Source organism: Hakea prostrata, chromosome 2 (assembly GCF_041222555.1).
Source record: "Hakea prostrata isolate BN-2017 chromosome 2, UWA_Hpros_2, whole genome shotgun sequence".
NCBI lineage: Eukaryota > Viridiplantae > Streptophyta > Magnoliopsida > Proteales > Proteaceae > Hakea > Hakea prostrata.
In genome coordinates, this window is record NC_142601.1 from 1,075,428 (window position 1) to 1,101,697 (window position 26,270).

A 26,270-nucleotide genomic window follows, 5' to 3' on the forward strand; every position below is an offset into this window, starting at 1 on the left:
TATCCTCATAACGAGCAAAATGTAGGGGAACTAAACACCTAAGGGTTACAGGGATAGTAGACTGATTGACCCAAGCAACATTGTATGGTTTGGGGTGAGCCTCTGGTTTGAGCCTCATTCTGGAAATAGCACTTTGAGCAATTACATTCATGTAGCTACCACTATCTATGGCGACTCAACAGTTCTTACCTTGATGGCAAGTATAGGTAATAAAAATATTAGTCCGTCACCAATCATCAATATCTTTGGGTTGTGATACCATACAACGCGCAACTCCAAGCTTAGACCCATATACCATATCAAGATCCTCATCAGATATGTTCTCATCTGGTCTATGGTCTTCATACTCAGGCTCCTGATCATCATCCTGATCTAAATCCACATGGTCTTGCCCTCCAACATATAGGTTTTTGTAGGGGCATTCCTTAGCAACATGTCCAAATCCTTGGCATTTGAAACACTGGAGCTGGCCAGCTTTCATGGGAAGAGTTCCCAAAATGCCTTTACCCTTGTTATCAATTGGGTGCTGTGGATTAACAGGGGGTCTTTGGAAATTGGTAGTGTTAGGGGTAGACCTTCAGAAACTAGATTCTCCGGGCTGAAAGCTATTCTTTTGAGGAAAAGTCTTCATGGACGTCTCAAGTTCTAGAGCAATCCTAAAGGCTTGAGGGACATCTCGCACAAAGTGGGGTGCAAGTCATGACCGGATATCTGAGTTAAGTCCAATAATAAACCTAGAAAGTGTTTGCTCAACATCCTCACGAGTACGGCTTCTAATCTTAAGTTCATTGAATTTGGCCATGTACTCAGTCACAGTTAATTTCCCTTGCTTTAGGGTGTTCATTTCATTCAACAAGTTCAGCCTATAGGTGATAGGTAAGAACTCCTTTTTAAGCCTTTCTTGCATCTCAACCCAAGCGGTCACAGGCTCAAGTCCTAGATTGTTCTCTTGGTACACTAATTCTGTCCAAAAATCTTAGGCAGCCCCGGTAAGCTTAATCTTAGCAAACCTAAAGCGAACCTCTTCCGACATATTATAAAAATCAAAGTACCTGTCCATTTGTCTAATCCAATCTAGTAAGACTTCTGCATCTATTTGGCCAGCATAAGATGGGGCCTCTACCTTGACTATCCTCCTAATATCGAACCCTTTATCATAGATGTCAAAAGCATTGTCATGCTCATAGGTTGCATGATGCATCGGACCAAGATGTCCACGTGCTCCACGACCTCTACCTCTACCTCTTCCATTACCTTGGAAATCATCCCTAGTTTTATCAAGATCCTCAAAGCAGTGGTCAAAGTTCTGGAGGTCCACTTGGTAGTTTTCATTCCTAGGTCTATTGGCTTGAGTATTATGTCCATGCTGCTCTTGCTGTCCCTCTATGGCTGTAAGTCGTGTTGCAAGGGTCCGAACATTACATTCCATGGCCTAAATGGTGGTGGATTGGGCTGCCTGTGCTGCCCTTTGGTTATTTAACTCCTCTTGAGTTGTTTGAATGGCCTTTAAGATCTCTCCATTTTGTTGGAGCAGCTGAGTCAATTGGTCAGGGGTCAATTGGGAACCTAATGAACCAGTCATATTGGAATATTCGTTTCCACTTCGGGTTACTACCATACACAGTCTGACTTAAAGACACCTAAACTAAAACCAGCAATTCTAACAACTCGAAACCTAAAAATCCAGCAGTACTAACACTCTAAACCAAGCTCTGATACCAAAATTGATGTAGGAGAAACCCTATAAACTAGGGACAAAGTGGGCAACTAGAGTCTTAGAATTAAACACCTATTCTTGACAGATAGTAAAGAAAGGAATTTGCAGCACTTGAAATCTGATTAATCATGCATGTAAGACAGCTAAAGTAGAGAAATAAACACAATAAGTCTTACTGGTAAACACAACAATACAAGAATCAATAGGGAAACAAGGGGATGGGGATCTTGGCACCATAACACTAAATTGAATGCAAGGTATTAAAAAACTTAAAGAAAAATAGAGCTGTCCTAATCAATATCAGATTTCTAACAAGGAATTCAACAATTAACAATGTAAAGGGAGTCTTGGGAAGTTTTTGTTTTAGACAAAACTACTGCCAAAGAATAAATGAGAAATATTTTGGGAGAGATAATGTTACCTGCTGATCCTGGCTGCAAAACAGGGGTTAGAAAGCATCTAGGAACAGAAATAAGAGAAAGAAAAAAATATTTTGAAGTAGTGGTAAATCCTAGGAAATGAGAAAAAAATATTTTGAATTAATAGTGTATCTGAGGAAAGAGAGTAGGTGATAAGATAGAGGGAGGGAAAGAAAAGAAACAAAGAGAAGGGAAGGGAGACTAACAAAAAAAAACTAGACTGCCGTATAAGGGAAAGAGAGAAGGAAAAAAACAAAGGTTTTTTCCTGCAAGAAAATTATAACAACCGTGGGGTTTGGGGAAGAAGAAGAAGATTTCCAGGAAAGAAACTAGGTCTTTTTTCGAGAAAAAAGAGTAGATCTTTGTAGAAGAGAGCAAGGGGAATTTTTCTAGTGGGAAACAACGGTGGAAGGAGGAAAGAGAGCTTACCTGGAGAGAGGGGGAAGAACTAGTACCGCCAGGAGAAAGAGAGAGCAACGTGAGCTTCTTTTCTAATTCTTTTTTTTTTTTCATTCAGTGATGCCAAAAACGAGTTCCATACAATGTTTAAATAAAAAAGTTGATCCCTCACAACCCTACATGTTTAATTCCCAAAATAACCCCAACTTGAGTTGTATATATAACCCAAACTCAAGATAATTCAAAATTGTGCCAAAATAGACTCTAGGCCTAGCCCATAAAGACTCAAACATGAAATTAAAATATTTCAATAGTAAACTACTACCCAACCTACTAAGACTTAAGGAAAATAACATGACAAACTGCTTATGAGCAGTGTTTCTCATCGAACCAACCGATACCCTCCGAACTCATCATCCATCCACATAGATGCTGTCGTGGGATGATCTCTACGTCAGCATCGCCGGTAAACTCAGAACGCTCAACTGAAGTCCTCATCAAAAACCTAGATTGGATTCTAGGACTAAACTTGAAATTAGTTCCAACAATAAAAGAGGGCTGAAAATGCCCGAAGTACCCCTACTAGGGGGTTCAGCCAGCCTATGGAGGCTTCTTGGAGCCATCTTGAGGGCCCTACATGGGGTTTCGGCCAGGGGCGAAACTCGTCGTCACATCTAAGGTACTTTATAGATTACAGGTTGCAATTCAGTAAATATTGGCTATGAAGAGTGGCAATCTTATACATGATGAAAAGTCAGAAACCAATTAATTATAGTGTGACAAAACAAGAACATAATGGGTATCAAATTCAAGAGGGAAGGACAGAGTAGGAATTTCAAAGGATAAAGGGACAAACCAGAAACAACTTTAAGCAACAAGAACTTCTATATAATTTTGAAGTGATGGCCTTATGTACACCAAAAGTTGTGTCTTTGTTCCTTCCAGCCTCTAAACCAGAAGTAAAATCAATGGTGATAGATGCAAGACGAGCCGATGTGTACCTCTATCATCCAGCCCTTGGTCATTTATATATAATGTGCAATCTACAACAGGAAATTAGAGCATAGCATATGCTATGACCCAAGATAAAACCCCATAGTGTGAAGCTCTATGACCGAGATATACTCTCTAATAGTGCCCAAAGGTATACGCCAAAATTGTTACTGCTCACAAAATGATTCATGTAAATGGCATAAAAATTCTGCAAAGGACCCAAGCCCTTTTTCCAACCCATACATAATTAAACTAGACTTGCATCTTCAGAAGTTCAGATTGCATTTGTTTCAAAATTCTGTTCCAATTAGATATTTATGGTTGGGAGTATATGCATTTTCATATATGAATAAACTAAGATTCAGGTTGTGGATCCATACACAACAAAGACAAAATTCGTACTGAAAATTGCTACGATTTGAGGTTGGATATGGATGTCAAAAAGGTATATAAAGTTTGCAAATTAAAATCTGCCAAAGCCTCCATGGACTAGACCAATTTTCAACAACAACAAGAAGCCTTATCCCAACTAAGTGGGTCAGCTACATGGATCCTTGCCTTCCAGTCAGCTCTATTTGAGACCATTCTAGATACAAGGCTTAAGCTATGCATATCTTTTCTCACCACTACTCCTCCTGAGGTTATTTAAGATCTTCCCTTAGCTCTTTTAGTTCCTCCAATCTGGATTAAATCCAAATGAGGGCATTTAAAGGCCTGTGTGAACATGACTGCCATCTCAAATGACTTAACCAATTTTATGCCCCAAAAATGGGCTGCATAATCATGTATTGTCTTGTCATTGACACTGATAAGGTTACTGTGAGAAGTCAAAATGGTGCATCCCTCTATTTGTCATATTATTGGCCAATGTAGCAGACTGGATACACCACATTCTGGGACTAGCATGGCGTACCTGAAATTTTACTTAAACAGGACAAAGGAGTGAGGGTTTAACAAGAACCAGAAATGCTCAAAAGTAAAAAATAAAATAAAAAAGAGGAAGGGAAAGGGTACCTGACTCCAGCTACCAGGTGCTGCACAAAGATCTACCACATGCTTCACACCTGCACATCCAGAATTCCACATTTATCATCAAATAATACTAAAATGAAAGAATGCAACTACACCATGATAAATATGATGATCAACAACAATGGTAATGGCTCAAGAGGCAAATGATCTATAACGTATCCCATCTACATTAAGCATTGAAACATAGAGAACACTACAGACACGCTATGGTGGCAATTTCACCCCAAAGAAGAACACTATAAATTCCAGCATATAAAATAGCTGGATTGCAAAAATAAACACCAGTGGACTCGAGTAGAGAAAAAATAATAAAAACCAAAAATAACAACCATTTCCCCAAGTGCAATCCAAAATATATCTCTATGTTTCTTCATAGATTAATAAAACAGTAACGACTGTTGAAACAAAAAGGTATCAGCTACAAGGATGCTTGACTCCTAATCAGCTCCATTTAGTGTCATACTTGATACCATGCCTAAGCCATGTATGTCTTTCCCAACCATTTCTCCTAGGGTCATTTTAGGTTTGGCTCTATATCACTTAGTTACCTTCTTATTTTAACCAGATCACTTCATAATGGAACTTCCAAAGGCCTATGCTCTCTCACACTGTATCATAAATGAAGTCATTCCCAAATCAATTGCAATATGATTATTCTTTACTTTATCCTGCCTAGGTTTGCCATTTGTTCATCTAACCATCCTCAATTTTGCGTCAATGAGTTTCTTTCTATGATCCTTCTTATTTGCAAGTATCTCTATGTTTATAAATATACCTGGGATTTCTATGAGAAATATACTGATCCATTAGACAATTGCAGATTACAATCATGCGACATCCAGTATCCCCAAAAAAATCTAATCTTGACTTTGTTTTACAAGGTATCCACTAACTAGGAGTGATGACACATTACATGGTTTTTTTAATCATTTCTATCTTTTATATACTTTCTGATTGGTCCAACATTCCAAGCAATTTTTGTTTTACATGGTGTCAACTAACTATGATTGATGAGACATTCCATGGTTTTTTTTATTATTATTGCTATCCTTTATATACATTTTGATTAGTCTAACATTCCAAGCTATCTTTGTCATTACAATAAAGCCATATATAATCAAGAGATCAATGCATACTCTCTCCACTGCTGCAACAAAAATAATAACAAAAAAAAGTTGATTTAATCTCAGATTCTTCACCTGCTTAAAGTCTTTTTCACATCAAGTTTGAATTATTATTTTTTTCCAGAAAAATGGGTAAAGGGTCATAACCAATGCAAGCCCTGAATTTGCATGTGCTGGGAAGTGTGGATTCGAGATGGTTGCTCACAATACTCAATCCGATAACTTCAAGCAGGCAGACTGAGATTTTACCACCACATAATGTAATTTGACATAAATTCATCACAACCAATTCCGAACTTCCATTTCCCACCTATGCTATGTAAATTCCAGTAACTCCCACCAAATAAAAGTCAATATGAAGCTGATTTTATTTTACCTTCGAAAATCAAAACATATAAAAGCAATGACAAATCAAAGTGAAGTGGGTGCACCTTCAAAGATGTTGAATTCCTCATCAATCTGAAGTAGCTTAAACGCACTCCGAGCACGCCAACCTTCTTCCTTTGCTTTTCGATAGTAGATATCCTGCCCAAAAAAAACAACTTTAAAACTAAACTGCTTCTAAAAGGCTTGGAGCCCAGGGATTCCAACCAACAGAATGGAGGAACTATTACCCTTTTATCTCTTGAAGCTTTCCCCATGCTTTAGGCTCGGAAACCAGCAACAAATAAAGCACTAAAACCTGCAGCTTCTTGTAATTGCATTCACTTGAGCGAACACTGAAAGAGTATGTGAAGTTTCCAACAAGGAAAAACGAAGATTTCTTGAATGCTAAAATGGAAAAGTTTAGTCTTCCAGAACAGGGTATTTTCTCTCTTGGTGTAAATATGGATTACTAGACCGAAGGGAAAGCTTTTAGACACTCTGAAAGGAATTGGTGGCAATCCGGAGATTCAAAAACCCTGGTCGGACAAAATGGCGGATCTGTAAATTTCAAGTAAAACCTCTTCTGTTTTTTTCCTCCTCTCTTGAGGTCTATTGGTGGCAAATCCACTAGAGGTTTCAAGTCACATCACAGATCATTCCACATGGATTTTGCTTAGGAGCACTGCCACATTGCTCCAAGCAGTGAATGGTCAAGATTTGAAGTAAGGTGTTAAATTAAATCTATACTGTCCATTATGATCATGTGCACTAAACACTAACTTAACTGAAAATAAACTTTTTTTTTTCAAACAAACCAAACCATTTGAGGTTCAATTCGAACCAAACATCTGAGGCTTAATCTTGAGTTATCGTCGTTGGCCAAGGCACTTGAGAATACGTCGTTGTCGTCGTCGTCGTCAATCATACGCAGCGCCTCCTGGACAAGCCGGCAAGTCTCCCATGGCAAGACGCTTTGATAGGATCAAGTCTGCCGCCGCTCACGCCTTTAAAGGACTCAATTTCATCACCAAGATTGACGGCGCCGCTAGTTGGCTCACCGTCGAGAAGAGCTTCCACGACCTCTTCCTCCACCTTCCCTTCCACCACTGATGAAACCGAAAAGGCTAAACTAGATCAGGTACCGTCACCATTTCTCTGTATTTTTTATTGAAATTGTATAGCAAAGCGAATCACTGGATTTCCTTATTACCCATTTCAAAATTTTCCGATATGGAATATAGTTGGATTGCTAACTGAAATCCAACACACCCACTTCGTCTAAGGATAATAGTCTTCAAAGAAATCAAATAGAAAATTGCCCACTTGAAAAGTTTAACCCAAATTGATCCAACTTATTTTCGAAACCAATCCAGTTTAGAAGTTCAGTCCTGGGAGACCTGCCTGATTCTCCAGCGCATGATTGACGACAATGACCTCTTCTCAACTTTAAATCTTAGTAGTTCACTACCCTTCAAGGAGTTCACTGCGCATGACTACGACGACCCTTCTTCAAGGCGTGAGCGGCGGCAGACTTGGTCCTATCAAAGATTCTTTGCCATGGACTGCGTATGACTAACGACGACGACGACATCTTCTCAAGTGCCTTGGCCAACTGCGTTAACTCAGGATTAAATCTCAGATGTTTGGTTCGAATTGAACCTCAGATGGTTCGGTTTGTTTGAACAAAAAACGGTTTATTTTCACTTAAGTCGGTATTTAGTACACATGTTCATAATGAACGGTAGAGATTTAATCTAACACCTAACCTCATGTCTTAACCGTTCATAACAACACAATTATGAGCAAGAATAAATCTACGTGTTCAATACTAAAAAAATAAAATCTCATAAATATTCAAGGATCTCAAATCAAATAAGCGGAAGCAAAGTCAAATCTAATGAAAACTAATCCTCAAAATAAAGATAAACTGAAAGAAAAACACTTAAATGTTTGCCAATCTTCAAATAAAATGAGACAATAGAAGCAATATTAAAATAAAAAATAAACAATAATAATAATAACTCACATTCGTATGAATCATGGTTGTACTTAGCATGTGTAACAAGCCTTTATACACATAAGTTACCCTAGTGGATGAGTTGTGTCTCATGAGTATTTGTAGAGAATATACACACAAAATTCTTAAGTGCTTAATTGTTTTGGTAATAATAAGATTAAAAAGATATATTCCAAGACAAAGACACTCCAATAAATATCGAAAGAAATTTAGGCACCCCCACACTTAAGCTCTTAATTTACACCATCTCTTCGAGTCTAGCTCTAGGTATACAATTCAATCAAGAAGTCTCATCTTATATTTAAACCACCAGTTCACCCTCATATAAGACTAGTATAGGTATCAAGCAATACTAAGAACTCAGGAATTAAACAATATTGACCTTCTTAGACATTCCACATTTGTAAGCATATCAATTCACATATTTCTTTAACGCAGACAATTCTAGTTTGTGCAATGTCTTGTTTCTTAAGCTTTCTAGATGGCCAATGTACCGAGTGTTGTGTTAGTTGCTCTCAAACTATATGGCCTTAAGGGACAAGGTGTAGAACACCCCTCGAACTCACTTACTCAAGCCAACAAGGCTACAGGCCAAGACTGTACTAAAAACACTCCAACTATTTGATGCAAGGCATAATGTTGGTGACACTAAGACCTGATCATTAAGAATGAAGTCTATACTTTAAACTTTAGCAAGAATTTTCACATTATACTTCAACTCAATTAACATTTAAACACTCTTAAATCGGTCTCGACTCAGAAGCACAAAGCACTACAAGACAACTAGCTGGTCAAACCTTTTAGGCTACTTGGAGTTCATATTTTTCAATTTAACCACAGTCTTACAATGTAAAACCCATTACGATTCTCTCAAGAGGGTGCTCATCACATCACATGAGATTTCTAAAATCCTTAAACTCTCATTTCACATCCAATCAATGAATTAAAATATATATCTTACCAAAGCTAAAAATAAATAAAAATTGGCACTTTTTATCTTTATGACAATTATCTACCAACTAACAACGAGTCTTACTCAAGTTGGCACTCCCCATGCCTAAATTATGTAGTGACCTCAATGCATGCAACATATAAAGGAAAAGAAGAACATAATAACAAATAGAGGAAAGAGTATACTAGAAGTTTGAAACCGTGTTAGAGCATGTGACATTAACCAAAAAATATATATATATCTTAACAAATGGGTTGCTTCCCACAAAGTGCTAAGTTTAGAGTTTTCAACCAGACTTAGTGAGAAACTTAGGAAGAGTCTTGAGGTACATCATATAAATCACATGACTCAATAAGTTGACCCCAACGGGGGCCAACACAAACGCAGGGAGAGGAAAACACCAACCCCGGCCACACAGGGAGGGGAAGGGAGAAGAACACCCCAAAAGAGAGCAACAACACAGCCCCCCCACCGCGCGGAAGGGCGGTGGTGCGGCCCTGGCAATGTTTGCAACAAGCAAAATAACTACTGCTCAGCATCAAAGAAATATGATGTAATCAACCTACCATAGTAAACTTACTATCCAAACTAGATCGGTCCACATGGCCTCTTAGTTATACATCACTCTTGGTGAAAATTCTACTAAAGCAAGCTGTGTTTTGTTTTGTATCTTCATCTAATGAAAATTTTCAGTTTTTGACCAAAAATAAAATAAAATCCCCCACCCTCCTACAAATTCTAACTACAAACATAAATAGTAATAATTTAGTACCTATCTCCACTAATTTTGGCTATGGTTCTAATCGGATGCCAAGTTGTAACCGCTCAAACTATCCTTAAATAATGCATTTTCTTTTATGATAAAAAGAAAGAAAAAAAGAAAACTAGCCATCCATATAAAGCTTCAATGGTTGATCAAATAAATAAGTGTGGAAAATGAGGTTATTTGATTTAATTAAGTATGATAAATTATATCAAATAAATACTGATAAATGCATGTTTATTTTTAGGTGAGATCGTTCATCTCTAGTGTTCAGTTGTGTATGCATGGTTTTCTTGGATGATCTCTTGAGGACTTCTTGAATCGAATCTGGGGACGGATCGGGGGCTACAATGTTGGCTGGCAGAGACCTTGCATGCATGCAATTCTCTCAAATCAGCCTTTCTCCAATCCATTATTGGAAGATGAGGGAATAAGGAGTTTTTTGAATAGAGGGGATAGAAAGGTACCGTCACTATTGTCGGTACCGAGTCTTTGCTCGACTTTGGATGCGGGCGGGTCCATGCCACGCCGGGATCAGTCCCCTTGTCATATATAGTAGGGAGATCCCTTTCCAAAATTCTTGGTTTCCCTTTCCACTCAAATGTCTTCGCACCGCGAGACAACTTATTAGAGATTGTGTCCTTGAAGAGCTTCTTATACCCAACTTAGTATTAATTTTGTTGTAAATAGTTATCTTGAGTTTTTTGGACATTTCTTTGAATGTAGGAACCAAGTATATCATTGTCCTTGTCTATTTTATGGTCGATTCTACTGCGTTCATGGGACTCTCCAAAACTGATTTGAACATAGAATCGCCTAAAGGTGGGAACTACAAGAATGAGAATGTTTAAACGGGAGAAGTTGACGGAAGGGTAAACGAGGCAAAAGTGTTATTGCTCTTCCTCCACCGCTCGATGCCCTCAAAGTTCTCACATTTTTTCAAAAATGATGAATCTGAATTTCGCTCATCCTCTCGTGCTTCCTTGCGATTCGTGGTTATCTCTAAGAATGTTGAGGCCACGACTCGAATTATCAATTCACTGTCGTGGTTGGGTTCAGCCAAGCATCAGTCAGGTACGTTAAATTTCTTGCGGCTTTCACGGAGATTATAAAGTCAATATTTTCCGCTTGTTCCGTTCCCATGCTGAAACGTTTATTTTTTCCGTCGAAGAAGAAGAGAGAATTGCAGAGAGGAGAGGAAGCGGAAATACGATCGCAACCACCATAACATTTATCGTTGCCTCTGCATTTTTGAAGTATGAAATTATGGATGATCCTCCTGATTTCTTTTCTTTATCTGTTTCCTGCAGATATTTTCTTCAATAGCTTTTTACCGAAATGTTCTTAATGAATCTGTTTCGTTTATATATGTGATCAATCCATATGAGATATGGAGCTTGCAGAATATTTTGTAGTTTGATCACATTATGTGTCGCAAGATTAGTTCCATTTTTATCTTTTAAAAACTTGAAACTATCATGCCTGTAGAAGTCAAAGCTTGGATATCTAGTTTGCTTTCTATTATTATTTTCTTCCGCTTCTTATTCTTTAACGATGTAATCATCAGATATTTTTTCCTCGTTCACATTTTGTTAGGACTTAGGAGTAACCTGTCAATGTCCGCGGTTTGCTTTTTCCGGAATATTTTCTCATGCATTTTTACGTTTACAATGAATTTTCCCCTTCTATATTAAAGGTGATCATTAATATTGTTCCCCCTCCCATCGCCTCTATTTTCAAAGCATAGGATGTCGGATCCCGTCGAAGACACTGGTTCTGAATCTCTGCTGGAAAAGATCGCGGATAAGATTCATAATCGCAGCGACTCTTCTTCTTCATCAGATTCCGAAAGCGAGAAACACTTGCCATCAAGAAAGAATCGTCTGTTTGGCAGGCAGAAACCCGTTCATTCCATTCTCGGTGGTGGAAAGTGTAATTATGTCTTTACTTTCTCATTTGGTTATCTTTCAATCAAGTGACTTCGTTCTGCTCTTTTCTACCCATTCCCAGTTTTGGTGTTTACTTTGTGTCGCAACAGCATTGGTGTCTAGACTGCTATGCTATCCTTTTTATGTTGCTTAAATGTACTTTAGGTAAACTGCAAAGGATATAAGTAACACATTAAACTGTTAGTTTTTTTTTTTTTTATACTCTGCATATTGGAAATTACATTTGCTAACTTGTGTTTCTGAATTGGCAATAAATTAATCAAATGCAGTCTTCAAATAGCAGTGAACAACATAAACTTTCTATGGTGAACGCAGTATTTTTATCTTTTCTGTAGATGAGAGTATGTGAGAAGCCTCAAATATCCAATGCACTTGACTACTATAACTGGAACAAGTTTTGTACTTTGTTTCTGTTATACCAATTGCATGAATTCTGTCTTTAAGGACACCTTTTTTTCCCCCCTGCAATTTGAAGATAAAGCTTTTTCCTACCATACTGCAATTCCTTTTCCCACTCCGTTAAAAAAGTTAGGTGTTATTTGGGGACACATACCCTCTGCGCATGGAAGGCCAAGGAGAGTGCATTAACATCATGGGGTATGCTGGTCATTTCAACCCCTTTGTGTATGGGCATAGGCAGTTCACTCCCCCACAGTGAAATTCCCCCCCCCCCCCCCCCCCCAAAAAAAAAACCCAAGAAAAAAGAAAAGTACTTACACTGTATATATTTTAGATGGATAAATAATTACGAGCTAGAAACTGACACAGAATCTATTCATGTCTCTGGAGGTGTACCTCTGGTAAAAATTTTGAGGAAAATTGGGTTAACATCAGAGCAAAAAGTCTTGCTTTTGATGTGGTTGGTTGTACTTCATTTCAGAGAAAGCATACTGGAAAACAAGAAAGATGGGTACAGAATATTGTAAATGCTTTGATAACACCATAAGATCCATAACTTAGAAGTTAAGTATAATCAAAGATAAATAGTATGGATGAAGTCAGAACTGTGAAATGTAAACGGTGACATATGTTGTTGTATTTAGGAATTGAAATTGAATTTGAATTTGTTTCTTGCATGTAAAATAGGGTTGCTAAGAGAACAAGAAGTATTTGGTTTCTTCCTTTTGGTGTAGAGCTCAGTGATAGATCACATCCATGGTGATTTCTTCACTTTGCTTGGGTTGAGGGCTATAACCCCAGGGAAATCATTTTCTTGATTAGTATCCGTGATCTTTGTTTCTGGGTAGCTTGAGATTCACCCCGTTGGCATTTCTTTATAACCTCAGTTAGATGTTGTCACCAATCTGTTTTTTAGACACCCATTTATGTACTGGCTCGATTGGATTCTTTACATGGTGCATTTGGTAAGTTTGATAAGTGCAGTTCTTTGTAATATTATTTATGGATGTCAAAGAGAAGATTTCATCATTAAGAACTACTAGTATTTGAAATAATGACCAGTTAGGTGTTTGCTTTTTGCAAAATTCCTAGTTCATACCATTGTATAAAGTCATAGGTATAGATAGTTTCATACTCATAGCATTAAGGGGTGATTAAAGATAATGGGCTCAATTGATCCTGTGAACTATTTGGAGATTGTTAGCAAGTTCACCAGCATTGATAGATGGCTTGGTTGAATTTTTTTTTGTTTGCATTTGGCTGGCAAATCATGACTATTTTGATGATTACTTTTGTCAATCATGGAATTTTGGTTATTGCATTCCATGCTGTTCATCTTGCTATGTGGAGCGAATTCCAGATGTTTGCCCTCTTTGACCGTCTTTTGGTCTAGAGAGAGCTGTACTAGGCAATCCTAGTCGTGCAGTTATGCATTCATTTAGACAGATTTTTACCTGTCAAATTTGTGGGTCGATATTGTCATGCTGAATTTCCGATTCAGTGAGATGATTATTGTTACCATTATAGTGTTATTCCTGTTCTGGCTTTCATGGTATAGTCTCTTTGTTAACTCTGTGGTCTACTATCATGCAAAAGATTTGGTCATGCCCTGTTTCGAATTTTAAACTTATCAACTATTAGGTGTTTTTCCTTGGTCTTTCTCATGATAATTAATTGTCTGTTTGTTGTTCAGCTGCTGATGTCATACTTTGGAGAAACAAGCAAATTTCATCCTGCATGGTTGCTGGCGTGACAGTTATTTGGCTAATCTTTGAGTGGATGGGCTACCACTTGCTCACTTTTGTTTGCCATTCTCTAATCATAGCCCTTGCGACATTGTTTATTTGGTCCAATTTCTCGTCATTTGTTAACAAGTTAGTTTTATCCCCTTGGATCTTTTCAATTTTTTTGTTATGTTCTATTGTATGTTTGCCCTTATTATTTTTTCTTATATTATCTATAGTTTTATTTCTTTGTATATGACTCTTTTAGAATGACATTCTGAAAGAGGTTGAAAAAAATGTATCACCCAGTTGTAAGCCATAAACATTTTACCTCTTATTTTCTGAATAAATTTTTTATAAACTCTAAGTAATGGTTTTTGAGTCAACCATCTCCTACTCATGTCAATGACATCACTTGATTGATCTTCTCAGAAGGTGGTGATGCAGTCCTAGATTGGTAGGAGATCACCTTGAAGTCAGTAACTAAGATCTCTGAAGAACCACCATTTTAAGGGGCCTAAACTGTCTGTTGGGCCACTTGAGGTGATTCAAATCCTGCAGCGAGTTGGCCTATTTCTCTTTTGGAATCAACCTAGAGTTGATAGATATAGGTGTTGGGCCTTTGGTATGTTCGTTTGGTCATTTGCTTATTCTGTGGGCCCAAAAGTTTAACATCTAGGTCAAGTATGAAAATAAGTTATTTTATCAGCTTTATTGGTGTAATTATGTAATGCTGCCCAACATAAGTTACAAGGGCAGAATAGTTTTCTTATGTTTTCTTTCAGTTTTAAGAGTCTAAGTCAGTTAGGTTCTATGTTCCTAGTTTAAACTTTAAAGCTCTCTTTGGCATAATTTATATTATGTTTATGACCCATTTATGAATAAGCAATTATGATAACAAGTTCTAGGTGACAAACAATAATTGTTATGTTACCACCAAGGACCGGAATGTCGCCGTGTCGGTGCCTAGTGACACAAGCGACAATTCGGTCGACTTTTTACAAGGGTTCGATGAAAAATCGACCCCCTGTTTTGAAAGGTATTTGGGGTCATTTTAACCTGAAATTTGACGTGAAGCCTAATTTGAGGCCAATAAACACATTGGGAGTGTTTTTTTTTTTACCTAAACTAATGTTCTTAATCGACCCATGTCCAACTGTATGTGGGCGAAAGCCCCAAAACTAGAAATCTGAAAACTCATATAAACCAAATCATCTAAAGTTCACATTTATTGTACAAGTACATAGAGTCATCCAATCATATAAAATCTCCAACTCTCAATTCCAAGTACTGTGCCTAGGTGGATCGAACTCCATTTGATTGTGCTGTGCCTGTCTCCAATGATCTCCTAAGAAACTCACATACTGCTCCCATCTAATACAATACTGTTAGTTCTCCAGATAATCATCAATTGCAGATCTATAGCGGTCATCTTCTGCCTCCAAGAGAACTCCTATTTGAGGAAAATGAAAATAGGGCCAAGGAAGGTGTTGCATGCTTGATAATGTTGATCGTGCCAATGACTGTGAAGTCATGGACTCCTCAATAGACATTGGCCTCTTGAGACCATGGTCATAGTAAGTATCGCTCTACGAGTGCCCGGAATACAAAGTACTAGAGGGGATACCCATATCCATACTGTCCATGTGAAGGAGGGATCATAAATACCGGTAGGCCAATAACCTGATGTGGAGCCTACAGACTCATCCAAGCTCAGGGACCCCATTGCTTTCATTAAGTTACCCGCCGGATTTGAAGGATTAACATAAGAACCATAGGATCCGTAATTGTAAGAACCATAAGATCCGTGCGGAAGGGTACATCATCATAACCACCTCTATGTTGTTGTTGGCTCCCATGGCCCTTCCCCTTCTGATGGTGGCTCGGCCTCGTATCAGGATATTCATGACCATGATAATGATCACCACCATGATCATAATCCTGGGTGGCATGTGTGAACTGAGTCTCCTTAGTGTATCTGAGTGGGGGCTCTTGTGTCTCTGGTAGTGGAACATGCAAATGCTCTTCAAGGCCTCCACCACCACCACCACCACCACCACCATCATCATCATCCCTCGCAGTTTGACTAGGAGGGAGTGTGTCATTTGGATCGTCATCCTACTGCTCCTCAGTGCCTGGTGCCGTCATCCAATCCTCATCAATAGTGGCAGCTGCCTCTGCATGTGCCTGGCCCTCTGGAGAGGCCATAAACTCATCCACATCAACCCTTACAGCTTGAGCTAGCTCTGGGTCAAGCCTCCCTCCAGGTTGATCCAACATCGGCTCACCCCTATCCAACATCCACCGAGTGAGGGGATCTTGGTCATCTGCACCCACCTCAAATATATCATTGAGATCGATGTATTGCCCACTATTCTCAGCCTGCTCCTTGACATGTTGTATCATTTAGGCGTTGGCTTCCCAACCGGTTTCTCCTCTTGGAGTGGATCATGCTGAATGTACTCCAATTCCTCTCACATCCAGAGGCAGAGCAAGTCTGAGACAGGATCCTGATCGCCAATCTCTGAAGATTTGATGCACTATTGCCATAGAGATACCACCACTCAGCTGCATTATCATAAAAACATTAAATTAGAAACTCATAACTTTAATACTTAACATCAAATCAATTATCTATAAATTATAATAATAATGCATTTGTGCATCTAAGGGTCTAACTATCTAAGTGTCTAACCTGGATCACTGGTTTCTCTACCCCGTACAACAGCATTTCCACTGAAAGATCCAAATGCATCCCTAAACAACTTGATCTGCAATAATACAATCATTAGTATTGATTGGTTAACTAAATTCTGTAAACAATAAATACAAATTCTAGTTGTTTGAAATTCCCGATGTCTCACCTAGTTGTGGCAAAGTGATTGGAGCATCGGATCTGGCTCCAACCTCGAAATCACCTGTAACAGGGCATCCAACAGGTTTGTGTCCAACCCTAAATGTTCACTATATTGATATTTAGGGTTTAGAAAATAGGCTGCATAATTAAAAAAAGCTTACAATTAGTACTTAGAGGCTTAGAGCTAGGATTGAATGAATTACCAATACCTACAAGGCTACAACTACAAGTCAACAACCCACAATATTTATTTACCGGCCTTATGCAAGGGATGCATCAGATGAGCTATCCATCGTGCATCCACATTATCCAAGAAAGCCCAGTGCCCTTTAGGCTTTGCTGCCCGTTTAGCAACCTTCATACGCTCAAGGGATGCATACAAGTGGGGTATAGTGGGTCCCCTTAAGGAAGAGTCCACCATACACAAGACCTTTACAATAGGCTCTAAGGTCTGCAACACCACAATAACATTTCTCCAAAACTCATCGGATGATATTGTGTATTGTGCCTCGTGCTCGTGTTGAATTATCACAAATTCATTAAATCAATAGACAATAGATAACTGGATACAAGATAATCATAAACTTATAGTAAAAATATAATAATTTGTAAGATGAAATACTAGATAGTTATCTTACTTGGATCTAGCCCAATCAAACCATTCCTATGATGCAAACATGGATCTGAGGCCTGACTTCTTCTCTTGCATGCTTCTCAAGGCGATGAAATTGGTCGCGAATCTTGTCGGACCAGGTCACACCAACTCACCTCCACATGATCTCCTCATCATGACCAAAGCAGTGTTATGATTGTAGATAAAGTTGGTTACTTGTCTTGCCTTTTCAATTGTGTTGTGGACAATGCTGATTTTTCCAATGTCCTTCAGCATTAGGTCAATAGAATGAGTTGCACAAAGCGTCCAAAAAAGATATCAGGTGAACCCATCAACACTTCACCGGCCTTTTTGAAGTTGGAGCCATTGTTAGTGACAATTTGCACCACATTTGTCCTACCAACCTCATCTATCACATTCTGTAGGAGACCCATGATATATCTATGGTCTTTTATATGACCAGTAGGATCCACTGATTTCAAGAAAATGGTTCTCCTATCTCAGTATACCATAAAGTTGATGATGGACTTTCTCGTCAGGCCAATTCATCCATTAGACATGATGGTGCATCCATAAGTACCCCAGAAGGGTTTCATAGTGTCAATATACTGATGCAGCTCTTCCTTCTCCTTTTGAAGGAGGGTGGTCATCAACTCTGTAGGGTTGGGACCCTTATATCCAGGGCCTACCTCTGCAATAGTATCAATCATACGCCTATAGTATGGACCCTGCTGTGTTTGCTGGGATGTGACTGTAATATATCCACTTTGATATTGCTTTTTTTAGCTTATTGGCCATACCTTTCCATACACCAGAAATCTTGGGCTGCTTGGGCCCCTTCGTCCTGAATATATCAAGATCCTGCTCCATGATTGGGTCCCCACGTCGTGGATAATCAGATGGTGGCACTGAATCTGATGTACGAGGGGCTCACATACTTTGTGATCTGCCAAACATGCCAAATACACCACCTCTCCCCCCAGATTCAGAAGGTCTAGCCCCTGCAACCCTAAAGGGACCAGCTCTAGCTTTGGCCATATCCTACTCCTGATGGTGCAATCGTCTGCTCTCTGCCATGGCCCGCCGCATGTCCCTCTCCTTTTGATCTCTCGCCACATCAACAAGATCAACATTCATATCATCATCTGAATCATCTACGTATGATGATGGTCCCCGCATTGCATCATCTGGTGCTTTGTTGACTCTCCTCCGATCATCTTTCTTCTTCCGCTTCGCTTTTTGTAAATCCTTCAGTGCCTTCACTACATCTGGATGGGCCTCTGTGCACGTCGTCACATCCTTTGAACTCCCAGTGATGTGACCCTTGAACCTGTTGATGCCACCTGAGTAGATTAATTTTTTACAAACATTACATTCTATTTTATTTTTGTCTCCATCAATAGCCACACAGTATTGTCATGCTGGGTCAATCCTCCCTCCTATTGTTGGTCTCTCAGGCTGTCCCTGTGGCTGTGATTGTGGCTGTCCCTGTCTCTGTCCTGGTCCACCCTAGGAAGTCCCAGCTCCCTTCTTACTCTCACTAGCAAACATGATGATTGTTGCATTCAAAATGATAGCCGCATAAGTCATTTAACAACACCAAAATAATTTTTTTGTACACAAATAAACAATCATGTATGAATATTGCATGTATCATGTAAATATGTAATCATGTACCGAACTACTGATGTACCTATGTATAACTGTATAAGTATTAAATACTAAGTATTAAGTATTAACTAGCAATTCTTCATCTTATTTTTAAATACAAAATGAATCTTTACAATTTTCTCGGCAAAAAAAATAGGCTGCCCATATCAAAACCGGTAATGAAGCCACATGGGCAACACAGCCAATAGTTGAGAAATACTTACATAATTATTCCGTAATTTGCCTAACATTTTTCCCCATTTCACCCCCCCTATTTTTTCCATTTTTTCATAATATTGATATTTTTATTAATATTTTTTGAAAAATAAAATAATTATTTATTGGGTGAAAAAATATTTCGACTCTGTGAGTCCGTAGATCGGTTCACGAAGTTCCACATATGTTTTTTCTATCATCATACAACATTTATATCACTTAAAAAGTAATCATTTTCAGTGTTCAAAATATAATTTTTTACTCACAAAAAAAAAATTTACTTTGCTAAAAAAATTCCGACTCCGTGAGATCGTAGATCGGCTCACGGTATTCAACATAAATTAATTTCATAATCATTCAACATCATTATAGCATACATTTTGTCAAAATTAGTTGGAGAAGAATGGTTACATGTTTGATGAAAAAACTCCTAGATCTGTGTGAAACCCCTCCTGATCGACAGAAACAACGTGATGTACGCAATAACAAATCAAGATGTACTCGTAGATGTTGAAGATCGGACAAAAATATGGTGAAAAGTGCAAAAAATAAGAGAGAGAAGCTGTGGAGAAGTGGGACAGGAGAGAGAAAGTAAAAAAAAAATTCAGAAGGAAATTCAGGAGAAATTTGCCCGAATTCCCCCTTTTATCGCCGATAAAATGTATTTATCGTGTCGTTGGGGGGGTTTTGTGTCGCCCCCCAGTGACACCTCGAATATCGCCGACGCACAGTACCATGGTTACTACAAAAAATAATATATTATGCGACAAGAAATAGGTTTGGTACAGTATGGTGAATAATAATATGTATCATCAGTTTGGTTTTGGGCTGGTCTTGGTTTACCTTGTTATATATATTGGCTTTGGTTTTTTGGTTTTGGTTATGGTTTTGGTTTTGGGATAGTTTTGATATCCTTAAAACATTACTTAGGTGGAGATGAGAGCAAGGTGAGGGTTGGAGAGAGTCAGAGAGAAAAACAAGGTTTTGTTATGATTTTTGGTAATTTTATAATTTTTAATTCTGCACATATTCAGTAACAGTACCTGCATAAACAAAAATTTCCAGTTTGTGGTGATAAATCATAAACAACTCTTGATCTATTTATGAATTTATGTTTAAATTGAATTATTTAATGCGAAACAGGGGTCATAAATCATAAAAAGTACGTGATGTGACATAGGATATAGGGTTTAATTATTGGATGCAAGCCCTAGGTCTAGCTCCATCCTCAGGATTCTCTTCAAGTGAGTCAGCAGCAAACTAGGATTTACCCTACAGTTGAGGGAATTGGACTGGATAGGGGTCCTAGGGTTGGGAATGGGGTAGGGCTAGGTTCGGCTAAGATCTAGAAGCTAGGTTAGGAACTCAAGTCTAAAATCTTGCTGTCCTATTAAATTCAGAATTGGATATTTATATTTAGGGTTTGGAATTTTAGGTTTTACAGGAACTAGGATTTCTAGGGTTTCTATGGTTAGGGTCAAGTGTCTCTTAGGGTTCAGGGAAGTTGATTCTAGAAGGGCTTAGGGTTTGGATGAATGGCTGAAGAGAATTAGGAATTTGAAAATTTAGGGTTTTAGGGTATTTAAAGAAGAAAATGAAGAGTAGGGATTTCTAGTCTTTAGGGGGAAGGTAGGGGCTGAATTGGGAATTGAACTAAGTTTGGGGGAGGGGAGTCTAGTTCCCAATGGGGTGGGTATTGGTTAAGGGAAATCTAGGGTTTTAGGTTAGGGAAAACTCTGTTCTAAGAATTCTGGAATTTCCAGAAATTGCCACAAGGAAGAAGGAATAAAAAGAAGAAGAAGAAAAGAAGGAAGAGAGGGGCTGGGATTGATAACCTAGCTTGGGGAAGAGAGGGGGTTAAGGGATTAAAGTTGACGGAGAGAATAGGGGTCTTTGCAGGATACGGGGAGAGGGAGAGGTGATTTGCACTAGGGAAGGTGGCTGCAATGACAGAAAACTAGGGCTGGGGAAAAAAGGGGAAGGGTGCGGATGGGGGGGAAGAAGTGGGAAGTAGCAGGTGTTGGTGTTGGGTTTTGGTACTTGGAAAAGGGTTAGGGAAATTTGAAGCTTCACAAATCTGCAGAAATCTTTACTCTATAGCTGCTGCAAGTTCCCCTCCAGGGAACTCAGGTTTCCTACTCTTGCTCCTTCATATCTCAGTTTCATTCATTAATCATAATTTGACTTGTTACAAGCTAGAGAGGCTTATTTTTATCCCTTTAAAAGGAACTCACACTAGGACTCAACTTTAGAATATAAATCAAACTAGGACTCCCACTTTTGACCAAGGACTCATACTCAAAAAGCCTGCCCCCCCCCCCCCCTGCCGCACAAAAAAGAAAAAAAATAAGAAATAAAGGAAAAAAAAAACTTATACATGGATTCTCTATCTTATCTTACTCTAGGAGGATCCCAATTGATAAATAAAAGTAGAGATGGAATCCTTGTAGACTGCAAATAGGGGACTCCCTTACTATTCGGGAATCCCAATCTAACTAGGACTCTTCAACATGTTGGAAAAAAGGACTCAAATTTAGAAATAAAATTAGATCTAGGGTCCCACTAACATTCTAGACCCAATGAAACCTTAAGTTGACTTACCTGAATATTGCAAAATCACCAAAATACCCTTGGTTGTACTAGAGGGTCGTTTGGTATGGGGCTATTACTTTAGGTCCTATTTCTGCCCTGATTTTGGTTCAAATCAACTCTTCCATTGATGTGACCAGGCCCAGCCCCCTCAGGAACCACCAAAAAAAGGCCCAGGGAAGCCCACGAATTAAGCCTAGCAGCCCTCTTGAGCATGCGGCAGCAAGGGCGGGCCAAATTGCCCTAGGGGTATTTTGGTCATTTCCCTGCCCCTCCTGCGTTGTCCTTTGTCTAGTTAGATTTCCTGTCTTTCAAGGATTCTAAATCTATTTTCTTTTCCTTGTTGAGTCAAAGTCTAGTTGTGGAGAGTCCTAGTAAATTGAAGTAAATTTTGTGGTCCAGATTAGATGGCAGTTAATTAGAGTTGAGTTGGTATTTTTTATTTATTTAGTTTTTGGGTGGTTAAGTCTCATTGGGTGGTCGAGTCCCAGTCCAAGTCCAATTTCTTTTTTAAGTTGTAATATGTATCTGTGTTGTGGTTATATAGCTGCATGAACATAGAAAAACCAAGCGTCATATCTTTCTAAAAGTAAGTCTATGTACAACTGGTTCCGTTTTGCCTTGGTCCTAGATGGCAATTATGGTTTATATAATGGTGTGGAGGTATTGATTTTTCCGAATCTGAACAGCATTTTTATAGTAAAAAACTTGTTACTTAGAGTCATAATCATTTTGAATCATTTAGCTGACAACACTTTCAGATCTTGTTTGGCTGTACATTAATTTGCTACTCAGTTTCAACCAATACTATTGTTTTTACTTATTTATTTCTTTTTGGACTGGGAGTCAGGTCACCACCCAAGTTCCCTGAGGTAATATTACCAGAAGATCTGTTCGTGAGTATTGCTCTATTGTTGAGGCATGAATGCAATGAGGCCTTTGCAACCTTCAGGGAAGTGGCTTCTGGAAATGATTTGAAGAAATTCCTCATGGTACTGCATTTACTTTTAATCTTCTAGGAATATTTTTCAGTTCTTATCTCTTCTTTATCAATTCAGACAAAATGCCATGTGCAGGTGATTGTGGTGTTGTGGCTTCTATCAGTTGTGGGCAGTTGGTTCAATTTCTTAACACTCTTCTATATGGGTGAGTTCTTTATTCCATTTGTCTTTAAATTTTCTGGGTTGCAGGATAGAAGAGAGAGGATGGGTAGATTGAGAAGATCTTTTTTTTGGTAAGAGAACCTGTACGACCTATTTTTACTTTGCAGACGTTAAGCACATAAACCTGGTGACCAAGAACAGAGTGATCAAATGTCACCGTGGACAGTTTAATTAAAATTTGAAAGCTGACACTGTACAAGATCCAAGCATATAAACCTCTATAATTTAAGCCCCTTGAAAGCCTTGGACTCAGACAAATACTTGAAAAAGTCCAATAAGAAATGTACTGGTTAGTGACAAAATTGTTTCTTTTGAAATTCCTGAGACATCAAGTGCAATTGGAAAGCAGTGAGCATTTTGGCTGTATCTTTCCTTATGTTAAAACAATTCCTATCTTGTTCCAAGTCTTTTTCTTGAGTCCTCCCCCCCCCCCCCCCCCCCCCCCCCAAAAAAAAAAAAAGAAAGAAAAAAAAAGAAAGGCAAGTAGATTGCTACCTGTCAATTTATCCTTAATTTTTGTTTTCCGGGGAAGGTGAAGGGATTGGTTGTTGAGTTTACCCTCCTTAAAATCTATTATAGTGGAGTCCACCATTGCCGAGAAATTGTTACCCAGCCAGGGGACAGTGTTAGATACCACCCACCATGATTTCACAAAATGAGTAATCTGTAGGATAATATTTGATAGTGGCAACAAGATGAGGACCATGTTAGATTCCATTATTGTTGCTCTAGAGAGTGGTTACTACAACAACAACGACAACAAGCCTTGTCCCAACCTTCCAGTCCAGCTCTATTCTGAGGCCATACTAGATACAAGGCCTAAACTACAAGTATCCTTTCCCACCATTTCTCTTAAGGTTATCTTAGGTTTGCCCCTTCTTCTAATTCTTCCAATCTGGATTAAATCGCTTCTCGATACATGGGCATTTACAGGTCTCTGTTGAACACAACCATGCCACCGCAAATGACTTTCTCGTAGCTTATTATTTTCTGGTGTTTCTCCTAGACCAACTGCGGTATGGTTATTCCTTATCTTGTCCCTCCTAGTTTTGCCACTAATCCATCTTAGCAGCCTCATTTCTGCCACACTAAGTTTATCTATATGATGATTCTTAACAGCCCAACACTTTGCACCATACGTTGTAGTGGGTCATATAATGATTCTATCGAATTTTCCTTTGAGCTTTAAAGGAATACGACAATCACACAGGACCCCAAACGCACCTCTATTTCATCCTCTATATTTAATTCTATGGGAAACGTCATCCTGTATTTCCTCTTTTTTTTATTTATGATTTAGCTAAGGTACCTAAAACAATCACTTTGTGACATCTTTTTCTCATCAAGTTTCACCACCTAATCATGACCAAAGTTACACGCTTGGTATCCATCTTCAAATTGGGTATTTGATATATGTTGGGAATTTCAGAAGTAGACCCTAGATTATTAGTATCTAGTTAACCAAGAATCTGAAGACTATGTGAATTCTTCTGTTGTCTTTGTTGTTCTCAAATCTTTGTTTTTTGGTATATTGGCTTTAATTATCAGTTAAGCCTGAGTGGACAAGGAGCTAGAGAAATGCAAGAGTACAAACATATCAAAAAACTACAATTGTAGATTTATTTTCATGATATAGAAGTGGTAAATTTTTCTAGTCTGGCATTTTTCATGTGTAGAACTTCATGCAGGCATCTGATTCCGACACCTGTTCTCTTACACTGATGGTAAACGGCTCATAACTTAAAATCTCGATAATTGACCCAGGAATTCACATCTGTGATACACGTGGGATTGCTTGCAGGTGTTATATTTTATGTATGAGTTGGTTTGTGAGCAAAAACAAGATAAACTCTATTTTGGTTTCGCTTGCTTTGTTCTTGGTTGCAGTGTTTGTGTTACTACACACAGTACCAGCGCTGTATGAGAAGCATGAGGATCATGTGGATACTTTTGCTGAGAAGGCAATGCTGGAAATGAACAAGCAATATGCAGTATTGGATGCCAAGGTGCTTCAGAAGCTTCCAAAGTTACCTTTCAACAACAAGGATAACAAGCAGCACTAATGATAAGCCAGAGAACTACAAGAACCACTACAGAGCCACTCTTCTATGTCATTGAGGTTTTTTGAGCCGTTGTTTAGCTTTCACGGAAGATTAGTGACATAGCTCTTTTATATATATATATAGACACACACTTCAGCCTTGGGCAGTGACTATAGTGTTTTTGTTTTTCCACGTTTGCTGTTTCCACTTTTGCTGTTTCCTTTGTTTCTTTTTGAAGTGAACAAATTTCTTGCGTTTAGACATGCCTTGAAGCATAAGAGACCTGCTTGTCAACCCAGTGAGAAGGTTAATTTTATATCCTTTCAGAAGCATATTTATTGAAGATGACTGGACACGGACCTTAGCTGCCTTTGCATTGATATTGTGTATTACACTGGTGGATTATCATTGCATTAGCTGACTTTGAGGGTGCAGCTTTGTTCCTCAATCACCAATATTTGGGAAGTAAACGGTTCCTGTGCACACTTTAACCAGAACGCATGATTATCTTCTGTGTGATTATTATCTATGCTTGTGCAATAACCGTGCTTTTTCATTTGGTGGGGATGGGGTGGGGTGCTGCCTTTGTTATTTTGTATTCCTCTGCCATTTTTCTGCCTTCCTATGCGTTCGTTGATGTCAGATGTGGAGGATGCCACTTGCATGGTGGTTTTTTTCAACCCCCAAGGTTTTCTATAGATTATACCTTCTTTTTTAACTTTTTTTGTAGTTTGCAGTTTATCCAGCCGATGGTGGCTGCTGAGCCACCAAAAGTTTGAGAAATGAAGTGAATTACCCATAAGAAAGGCATTCTCGATGACCAACAGATCTCTTCTGAAGAGGAAAAAAATTATTAGCAAAATGAGAATTGACCTCTTTAATATTTAATCAAAACGGTGGCAGGAAGGCTTGTGTCACTGAGGCTTGAAATCAAACCTGGTTCCAATCTTTCGCTCCTAGACCTACCTCCCTTGCTAACTTACTAAGAATCTGGAATAGGGATGTTTCTGGGAAATTCTTATTGATGCAGCAGTGTCTGATGAGGGTTTAGGGCCAAATTTGTAAGAGAGGGAGATGGTAACACCAGGTATTTTCACACCTTGGCTAAGATCCACTCATCTAAAAACCATGCTAGGCCCATGTTGACTTCGGAAGGAGAATGGGTCTCTTATCTACATGGCATTTAAAATTTGTTCATTACCCACTTTTCCTCATCTGAACCATTTGATTTTTTCCTTTTTTTTAAACGTTTATTTCCTCCCTGTGTTTCCTTTGAAGAATCCCTT

At 38.6% G+C, this 26,270-nt stretch overlaps 2 protein-coding genes across 3 annotated transcripts in view; one reads left to right on the plus strand and one right to left on the minus strand.

The window, feature by feature from the left end:
• LOC149023176 (tRNA (cytidine(32)/guanosine(34)-2'-O)-methyltransferase-like) overlaps positions 1-7,595 on the minus strand; it is a 106,923-nt gene extending 99,328 nt beyond the window's left edge. Inside the window, exons 1-3 of the mRNA XM_089143733.1 lie at positions 6,299-7,595; positions 6,116-6,209; positions 4,543-4,592 (exon numbers count right to left, since the gene is read on the minus strand). Coding sequence (XP_088999859.1) covers positions 4,543-4,592; positions 6,116-6,209; positions 6,299-6,325 — 171 coding nt within the window. The 5' untranslated portion in view covers positions 6,326-7,595. The remainder of the gene's footprint in view (positions 1-4,542; positions 4,593-6,115; positions 6,210-6,298) is intronic.
• A 2,797-nt stretch (positions 7,596-10,392) lies between these two features.
• Positions 10,393-25,752, plus strand: LOC149023177 (reticulon-like protein B5). Of its 2 annotated transcripts, XM_089143734.1 has the most exons (7): positions 10,393-10,856; positions 10,957-11,038; positions 11,530-11,714; positions 13,824-14,004; positions 22,630-22,771; positions 22,856-22,925; positions 24,830-25,752. In XM_089143734.1, exons 1-7 carry the CDS (start codon positions 10,697-10,699, stop codon positions 25,003-25,005), a joined length of 996 nt encoding a protein of 331 aa, XP_088999860.1. In that variant the 5' UTR covers positions 10,393-10,696; the 3' UTR covers positions 25,006-25,752. The 2 variants fall into 2 exon arrangements, with proteins under 2 accessions (XP_088999860.1, XP_088999861.1); XM_089143735.1 differs by lacking the exon at positions 10,393-10,856 and having other exon boundaries at positions 10,875-11,038; positions 11,525-11,714.
• The last annotated feature ends 518 nt before the right edge of the window (positions 25,753-26,270 follow it).